Genomic DNA, 10,034 nt, shown 5'->3' on the forward strand with positions numbered 1-10,034 from the left:
GTCAAGCAATAAATAAATATAGCTACATATTTTTCGGCCTTTTGCAGACATACAGACAATACTTTGGAGCGCCGTAACCTTAGCGAAAAATTGCAAGAGTATACAACTCAAAAATTGCGGCAGGAATGGGCTGAACATGAAGAGATATTCCAATTTGACGCCGTTGAAAAGGATAAGGTAAATTTGAATTGCAAAAACACAATAAAACGTTATATAAAATAATATAATTTTTTTTTTTAAATAGGATTGGAGTAACAGCACGCAAACCGAAAATAAATCTCAATCAAGATCTAGCACGGCTGTTGTAGCCACTACAACAACAACAGCAACGGCTTTTAAAGCAAGCCCGGCTATAGCTATACAGCCAGCTGCTAAAGAAGAGCTTGAGCCAAAAGAGAACAATGCAAAGTCAGCTAACTCATTGACGATTTCCGCCGCCGAGGGCATCTCCAATAATGCTAGCCTAAAGGACGAATCCAAGGGTGGTAAGAAGAAGCGTCGCAAGAAGTCCCAAATGAAGAAAAAGAACGCGCAACGTAAATCTTCCTCGAGTAGCTCAATTGGTAGCACCACAACAGTAGAGGGTGCCAATGGCAGCGGCATGAATGCCGACGAGGGCGACGGCATCTCCATTTCCAACAATACCAATTCATCATCGAACGAGGAAATCGCCACCGCAAAGTCAAACAACGATCAGCAATCGGCGCCACTTGTTTCCGTCACGGCTGGCGATGAGAGTCCCATCAGCGAAACGTGCCAAACATTACCCGCCACGCCAAGCACACGCATTCCCGATCTGGATATACATTTCTTCAGTGACACCGAGGTGACTCCAACTGGGGGAGCGAACGGCTGTGTGGGTCGCGGATCCGGTCGCCCCTCTACGCCTATACAGAGTGACAGTGAATTGGAGATATCGCTGCGCGAGAAGGATGTTGATACTGAAATGATGTCCAATTCGGCCTCATGGAAGTGGGGCCAATTGCCCACACCCGAGGTGAGCGACAAAGGTGATGGCTGTGGTGATCAGGCGGCACAGTCGCAGGCGCAACGCAATTCCATGCTAAGTGGAATGTTTAATTTCATGAAGAAAACAAATAAGATGCGTAAGCAAGCTACAGATGGTGGTGTGTATTTGTCGGATTTGGACGCTGAGGGTATGGATCCTGAAATGGCAGCACTGTATTTTCCGCAACCACTACTCTCGAAGCCCACAAGTCAAGCGACAGCAGACGCTGGCACTACCAGCAACACTTTACTCCACTCCGGTGATGATGATCGCGAAAGTGGCAACGGTACGAGTTTGCCGCATTCACCCAGTTCCATGGAAGGCCAGAAAAGCATCGACTCGGACTATGAAGATGGCAAGCCACAGGACGCAAAGTAAGATGAAATGGCAACAGTGGAAAACTTATACAATTTATTTTCTAATGTCTTGTCAATAATTGTTTAGATACCTAGACTTTGTGGCGATGTCTTTGTGTGGCGTTAACGAGAAGGGCGAGCCATCGGATGAGGAGTTCGATCAGCACTTAATCAAGTATTCCGATGTATGTTAAGTGTTAAGTTATTTTTGAAAGCATTCGTTTCTAACCAACCGCTAGTGGTCGATTTCTCTCTCACAGTTCAAGCAAGTGAAGATATTAATAATAATTCATTAAAGAATTGGACTGTGAATGAGAATCCGGTCATAAGTCTTCTATGTTTAATTAGTTTTCAGCAAGTATTCAAGTTAACTGCACTTCCTTTACTGCACTTTAATTATCTCAAATTTATAAGCAGGGCAATAATATTTGCTGCAAAAACTAGAATTTAGCCGTTTAAAAAATACACACAGAAGAATAAAATATTAGTTGCGTTCCAGAACGCAACTATTCTTTGCTACGCACGAAAAATCTCACAGTATGCTGAAAAATAAATGCTGAATGAAATGAATATGCGAAATATTCCATGTCAATATGGTAATAATAACATAGAAAAAACATTTAAGTTAACATAAAAATAAAAATAAACAGTGTTCTTTTTAAAAGTAAAAGTTTTAAGTGTCGTTAACTTATCTATATAGTATAGTCTAAAATTGATAAGTTGACGGCCCTTAGTTTGAAAAGCCGGATGCTCCTCAAAAACATTTAATATTTCGGCCTCAACATGCCGCCAAAAAAAGGCTCATGCTTTTTTACGTTGCCCTACTTATAAGTTAATAGTAGTTTGTTGTAATCATCTTTAAATATACAAAAGCATTTTATTTTTATTTAGTTTACCTAATTCCTTAGTTCACCGAATTTTTCGAAATTATAATAACTAGCCAGTAACGAACAAAGCAATTTCATGTTTTGCTCAAAACATTTTTACACCTGGAATAATAAACTAACTGGTATTAAACACAAAATACCAATCATTATCCTAGGTTTGCGAAAATCCCAGTCTGTTCTCGTCACCAAATCTAGTTGTACGCCTGAATGGCAAATACTACACCTGGGCGGCTGCATGTCCAATTGTCATGACCATAATAACATTCCAGAAACCATTGACTAACGTAAGTTTGCAAGCACGCCCACTAACGGCATTTGAATGCTTTGCTACAAATAAAAATTTAATTTTACTAAATTTTATTGTTCCACATACGAGTATACATACATAATATGTAGTCATTATATTCAATGCTTAAATTTTACCAAACTCTAGGATGCCATTGAGCAGCTTATGAGTAACACTAAGCAGGACGTGGCGGCGCTTAAAATCGAGCCAGATGGCGGCGCGACTGGCCCTAGCGCGCAATCGAAACGATCCTGGTGGAACTGGAGGCGCTCACAAGTAGGAGCTGTAGCCAGTTCTAACAAAATTATCAAACCGGACGATAAGGTTGATGAGCGAGGTGAGTTAGCAATTAATGGCCGCTGCGCATTTCGGCTCAGTTGCATTTCTTACATGCATAAGCATATTTTTCCATAACGAGCTTCTATCTCATTATATACAGATGCCGACCAGGCTGCTGTGGCCACACAAACAACACGTCCAAACTCCCCAGACATTAGTGAGAATACACTAAGTAAAACTGATTCAACGCTCAATGCCGAAAACACTTCAGCTCAGGTCGAGAACTTGGAAGACTTATCGCAAGCGTCTTCGAAAGGAGAAGAGAGCACCAGCAACGGTAATGAACGCTACAAGAAGAGTTTGCGACTTAGCTCGGAAGCAATTGTAAGTTTTTAATGGGTGCACAACGCAGGCCTTCATATTTGGAGGTTTTATCATTCAAACTACTTTCAGAAACAATTAAACTTGAAAGATGGTATGAACGAAATTGAGTTCAGCGTTACAACCGCCTACCAAGGCACCACGCGCTGCAAGTGCTATTTGTTCCGCTGGAAGCATAATGACAAGGTGGTCATTTCCGATATCGATGGCACAATTACCAAATCAGACGTGCTCGGTCATATTTTGCCAATGGTTGGTAAGGATTGGGCTCAGTTGGGCGTGGCACAATTGTTCTCAAAAATCGAACAAAACGGCTATAAGCTGTTGTATTTGTCGGCACGTGCCATTGGGCAGTCGCGTGCTACACGTGAATATCTACGTTCCATACGTCAAGGCGATGTGAAGCTGCCCGATGGGCCCCTCCTACTGAATCCAACATCGCTCATCTCGGCATTCCATCGCGAAGTGATCGAACGCAAACCGGAGCAATTCAAAATTGCTTGTCTCTCCGACATCCGTGAGCTCTTCCCCGACAAGGATCCATTCTATGCCGGCTATGGTAATCGCATTAATGTAAGCTAATAAAACTGCATAGGAAATGTGTATTTTTAGTGTGGAAAATTGGTAACTTTTTAATGGTTTAGGATGTATGGGCCTATCGTGCTGTTGGGATACCAATAATGCGGATTTTCACCATCAACACCAAAGGAGAGCTAAAGCATGAGCTTACGCAAACATTCCAATCATCGTAAGTACCAAACGTTAAGTCTCACAAATCAGCCAAGTCGATTTACAGTTGTTAACAATTGACCATTCAAACATCTATGCAATCGTCTAAACTGGTGGTGTAAAGTAATTGTGGTTATTGTTATTAATATAAATTGCGTGCATACATTCATATATAGGGCCTGTAAAGTTAATTGTATTCCCATGTACGTACGATAACTTTCCGCAGACAAATGAACTTCCATGATGATAATCAAATCAAAAATCACGTAAAATTATAAAAAATATTGTTCTTAAAAAAAAGGTAATTAGTTAAAAAGTAGTGATAAATAATAAAAGAACAATATTTTTTATAATTTTACGTGATTTTTGATAAAAATTTAAAACTTCATAAACTTAAAATTGAAATATCTCAAGCAGTATTGAAGTTAGCGATTAAAAGCTAATGAGCTTTTTTGTAGGAAATAAAATTTCTCATTTACATTTTTTCTATAGCTCTTGTCATTTACGAGATAAATGCGAAAAAACGTAAATTTCATGAAAAAATCAGGTTTAGTGGCCCGTACTACCTCGCCGGTGTGAGTTACGACTTCGCCGCAGTGGGCACTTTTGTAGAGCATTTAATGCTGAGAAAATCCCCATTTTGGACAAGGTGATACCATTAAATGCCGCTGAGCTATAGAAATTTAAAAAAAAAAGATCAAAGTTCCCGTGTATTTTAAATGGAAAATCTTCACACGCCTTGGCCGAGTACTTAAAATTAATATTAAGGGCTCAAACTTTCAGGGAATTTTTTTTTGGGTATTTCCAACAAAATTTCACGATGGGACCGAAAAAAAAAAATTGTCGCAAAAAAAGCACCCTAATATGCATAGGGATGCATATTTGCAAATGCAGTAAATTTATTTTTAAATATATTATGTAGAATATTTGACCAGAGCATTTTTTAATCCATCTCATTTTGGTAACCCGAATAGGTGATTTATAACGCTCTATAACTTCTTAAAGGTATATGCTATCGTATATAAAAAAAACATTCATTTTAATACTCATGTATTTTTTGGCTATAATTGAAAACTACTTACATATGTGCATACGTAATTAAAATTGAACTATCACCAAATTCCATATATGTATGTACATAGCCTGGTTGTTACAGAAAAACTCATCAATATTAATAAGCTCCTCGTACACAAACAAACTCGAAATTTGTATGTATGTTCATATATTCGCCAATGCACTTGTATGATACTAAAATTAGTTTCACTTCTAAACGATTTGAGCATCCATTTGTAAAAGTGAAAACGAAAAAAAAAACACAAAATATCAAAAAAAAGCACAATTTGCTAAAATATATTTTCGAAACGCTCTGAAAAATTTTTATAGCGGTTACATCAATCAATCGCTCGAAGTTGATGAGCACTTCCCCCCGTTGGATCTTAATATCTATGAGTATCGTACTGACACTTTTGACGACGATGAAGAGGAAGATGAATTGAAATTCAGCGAAACGGATGACGGCATTGAAGATGTAAGCGTCAGTGATGCTGGTGATGCTGCCATTGACGTGGATGCAGATAATGATGTCTATCTCGATTACGCAAACGAAAACGACCGCACTACAGCTGATAAAAACGAACGTGGTCTGATAATGAGACTAGATGTTGGCAAGCGGACTTCCTCTGATGGGACTAGTCACATAGCGGTTGAGGCAAACAACTAAACTAGAAAATGATTATCCTTCCGGCTCCTATGGGGCTAGCTAATGAGTCTTCCAATCTGAATACAACTACCTGAAGGAATTTTAATAAGTATTCTGTTTGTTAGCAACTAGCGTTCTATTGACCTTCATATATGCCTATGTAGGCTGTTCAGTTGTAAATTAAATTTGAGTTTATGGTGAAAGTAAGCATAAAATGATCAAATGAAAGTTGATTGTGATAATCGTGATTAAGTTATAAATACATGTAGCTGTGAGACATCTGGTGCCATACATACGGATGTATACAGATGTACATGTGTATGCGTATTCGTCGACAGTTTTATCTAGATAAGCTAGCTAAACAATTTTATTTTATATGCAGAAACGAGTACGAATTAACGACAAGTTATATAGTTATAAATGACATATACGTATGTAGAATAAGCCTAGTCAATTGTACGCATGTGGAAACACGTTGAAAACGAAAAGATAAAGAATAAATAGGCATAAGAAAATGTATAAACACATCTCATCCTAAGCGTTACGCTATGTACCTAAACTATGTTGAGAAGTACTGAATAATACGTGAAGTAATATTACAACATATTTCTTCAATCAAATTATAATTGTTTGATAAACTGTTTTGGTAGTATGTATTTAAAAAAGGCAAATTTGCTGATACATATTATTGCCTTACATATCTACATACATATGTATGTGTAAATCACAACGCTGTTTTGTTTTTGGCTTTGATCCGCAAGCTGGACTGGGATTTTTGTTTGTAATTTCACAAAAACAAAAAATATTGTTATCGATATTATTGTGCAATGTTATTACCTGCTAAATCGTGGTGCATTAGTAGTTATGCATTTCCTGTATACCTTTATATTTACAAACATATTTACATACTTGTGTATATACAAATGATTATGACTTTAAAAAAAAGTACATTGAATAAAACCCAGATTATTATATTTTTTGCTTTTCTTGTTCCGCAATTTACTTAATGGTGATTGGGACCCACTTTTCCCACAATATTTATGTATATTTCCCAAAATCTTTTCTTTTTAATAACACTGTGTAGCAGTGAAAACTGACTTTTTGAAGGGCCTACTTAGCTTTGTTTAAAAAATTTTTAGAAGCTTGAAATTTTTCACTATTCATAAAAGCCATTTTTGCATGTCTTCTTAGGTTATACAAGTTTTGTCTCAAATATTTGTTAAGTAAAAAAATATCTTAAATTTTTCAGAAAAAAATCAATTTGCTAAAAACATTGACAAAGACATTTTTGGGGGAAAATTGGAAACTTTCTTTCTTTTCAACATAATTTTTCCCCCCAATTTTCAAAGCGAGTTATGACAGTTTTAAAAGAGAGAAAAATCAACTTTTTTTTTTAAACAAGTCAAGTCGGATATCATTTGCTCGTTTATTTCGTCATTGAGATAAACGATTTTCTTTGGCTTTTGAGTTAAGGCCAACTAGAATGCTCCCGCTGTAATTATATTTGCTTTTTTCGTCGATTCTCCTAGTTTTTCTAGGAATAGTAGATATGCTTTTTTTGAAAACATGACTTAACGGAAAAAATTGGAAACCGGAGGTTACAACTCATATTAGGTACAAACAAACGAAAGTAAAAAAGAAAAATTAAGAAATGAACTTTGTCGGCTCCCCCCCCCCCCCCTTGCTAAAATTCCTGGAACCTACCTGAGCTCTTACCACAGTTAAGCTTTTGGTGGAAATGTGATATAAGCGCGAGTTTAAAATTTCTTTCAAAAAGTTTCCAGATTTTTTTTTTATAGCAAGTATCAGAACTTTTTCAAAAATTCATTTCGAAGTGGCGGCTGAGATACCGCGGTATCGAACCTAATTCTGAGATAGGGCGTTCTTCAACCACTTGCTGAGACAGGGCGTTTTCAAACCAGCAGCCCACTTCCTCCACTCTTGCCGACGATATGATGTTATTTTGTCTTATAAATTTAGTAGAAATGGGAACATTTATCATAAATAAGTCAAGAAAAAAACAACAAGAAGAATTCGATATGTAATTTGTTTTGGTGTCGCTGTATGCTCTAGAGTTCGTCGATTCGACGACTATCACTCACACTTTACTTGTTTTCTCTTCGCTACGTGATGTGATTGAGGTCATTTTATGTGAGGTTAGCGCTTTCTCTTCTGATGTTGAGAAAATATGTTTGTTTGGACTATCGGAGTGTGGTTTTTTTTTTGCCTTGACTACTTTATAATTAAAAGTTTTGCTGCATTTTATATTATGCCAATACGCATATAATGTGTTACTTTTTGCCTTATATTGACTTCGGTTGAGAAGTCCAATAGAAAATGTGGTCCATTTTTGATACGCTTATATAAAATACATATAATATAAGTGTATGTAAAATATATTGAATAAACAATCAGCCTTATCATGAGTTTCATCAGGATAAGGCAAAATATTTTTGAGTTTTTATGGACCTTAAAGTTTTTTTATTATTAAGTTCAAATATCAAATTTTAAGATACTTTTAGTTGCAAAACAACAGGGTTTTAACAAGACTTCGTCGAATCGACAATCATTAGTACTAACGTAAAATATGGTTAAGTAAGTTTATAAAAATGTGCCTAAAGGTATGCCACCATTTATTCTGAAATCATGCACAAACCACACACTCACACTATTGCATACTTTTTGCTAACAGCAAGAAAGCATTATAGAAGTAAATACATAGTGGAAAGGAGAAGAAGCTAGAATGTAGTGTGGCGAGATTTCGTGTCCAAGTTGCGTACGACTTTGCATAGCTTCGGGCGTTGTTTTGCCTTTCTACAGACGCAATGAAAACTTTTTTGTCCGTTGTGAATACGTTGAGTAGTTCCTTATGTGCTAAGAATACAGTTATGTACATGTATTTATAGACCATTATTGCTATCGAACTCGGACTAAGGTCACATAAAAATAGTTGTGCAATGAAAATTGACTTGGATAGGATTTTTCGTCAACCTTGGCGAATTTTTTTAGAAAATAAAAAATAATAAAATTTTTTATCTTTTATTTTCTCGTTTCACAGCTACTGCAGCATGACATACATTGTTGATCAACTATTTCCGCCTATACGCGACGATGAGGGGGCAGTGGAATACTCCAACTTCAACTACTGGCGTGATCCTATACCAGATTTGGATTTAGCTCTTGATTATGCTGCGAGTACAGATACAAATACCACTAACAACAGTGAAGTGAATGTTGTATTGCAAAAGGGATTAGCAACCATTCCAGAAAATTATTAACCATGTCATAAGAAAAAAAAAAAACGACTATAAGATAATATTTACAAATAATCTGATAACTGAAAATCATACCAAAAACGTTAGAGTAAAAAAATTATCTACTATTTTTGAATTTATGCATAAGTAATATTTGTGTAGTTGCGCTTACGCTTAGCAATCTATGTACGCACTTAGCAATTGATTTTGACTTTGAGTAACAGTGAAGTTACAGACATCGTAAAATCGGCGGCGACAAAATTACTTTACGATCAACTGGTTTAGTACAAAATAAAAATCGTACTCAGAACATCCAATGTAGCTTAAGCACTTACTTGAAATCAAATAGAACCAACGAGTTTTACTTCAAAGGCCGCCAGGGATTTCGATTTCGGATTTCTACGGTATTCTGCGAAATTTTCGAAAAGGCATTGAAAAATTTAATTCCATGAAGATTTTATAAAGCAATATGGCAGAATTATTACTTGAAATATCGCGAAAATTGGTTCTTCAATTTAAAGCTTTTGCACAGCGAAACTTACAAGATAAGCCAATTTATTTTGCTATAAACTGGGTTTACACACATAACACACATAACGAAAAGCCTTGAGCGCCTCGTAAATAAAAATGTAATATGGTAACCGATTTGAATAACTGCAATACTTTTTCTTTATAAACTTCAGTTGCTTAGGTATATACAGTCATGTGTAGAATATTTATTAAGACCTACAAGCAAAATCCTGATACAATATTAATTTAAATTTTGTTTCATGCATTTTCTAAATTCAGAATAATTTACATATAATTTTGACATTTTAAGCTGTCCGTTAAGTACAACAACTTGTAATGAGTTACAGCAGTCAATAATCAAAGAACTTTTTTACGGTCTTAATATTTTACACATAACTGTACATACATACATATGTAGCCCTACGAATATGCGTATGAAGACGATTTCTGGTGAACTAAAGTTTTGTGTGACTGTTTGAAAAAATACTAAAATCCTTTACGTACATACATACCGTTCTGTGTTTTCTTGGTAAATTATTTGTAAGATGTTATCAAGATTTTTATCAAGTAAAAGCTCCTCGTATTTTGTTTCAATATTTATTTAAATAAAAAGCTCTACGATTTCAACTTGAGGTGAACTGATC

General features: G+C 36.0%; 1 protein-coding gene across 5 annotated transcripts in view; it reads left to right on the plus strand.

Moving 5' to 3' along the window:
* Lpin (phosphatidate phosphatase LPIN) overlaps positions 1–9,707 on the plus strand; it is a 71,844-nt gene extending 62,137 nt beyond the window's left edge. For 3 of the 5 annotated variants that reach the window (XM_017613956.1, XM_017613964.1, XM_017613948.1), the window contains exons 5-13: positions 48–177; positions 245–1,383; positions 1,454–1,550; positions 2,408–2,536; positions 2,686–2,875; positions 2,978–3,201; positions 3,271–3,771; positions 3,843–3,946; positions 5,311–6,246. In XM_017613956.1, coding sequence (XP_017469445.1) covers positions 48–177; positions 245–1,383; positions 1,454–1,550; positions 2,408–2,536; positions 2,686–2,875; positions 2,978–3,201; positions 3,271–3,771; positions 3,843–3,946; positions 5,311–5,647 — 2,851 coding nt within the window. In that variant the 3' untranslated portion in view covers positions 5,648–6,246. Of the gene's footprint in view, positions 1–47; positions 178–244; positions 1,384–1,453; positions 1,551–2,407; positions 2,537–2,685; positions 2,876–2,977; positions 3,202–3,270; positions 3,772–3,842; positions 3,947–5,310; positions 6,247–8,684 lie in introns of those variants that run through there. The other 2 variants (XM_017613971.1, XM_017613980.1) reach the window with 2 other exon arrangements.
* Positions 9,708–10,034: the final 327 nt, after the last annotated feature.

The sequence above is a fragment of the Rhagoletis zephyria genome, unplaced genomic scaffold (genome assembly GCF_001687245.7).
Source record: "Rhagoletis zephyria isolate East Lansing unplaced genomic scaffold, Rhagoletis_zephyria_1.1 Rzeph_scaffold_00018, whole genome shotgun sequence".
Classification (NCBI taxonomy): Eukaryota; Metazoa; Arthropoda; class Insecta; order Diptera; family Tephritidae; genus Rhagoletis; species Rhagoletis zephyria.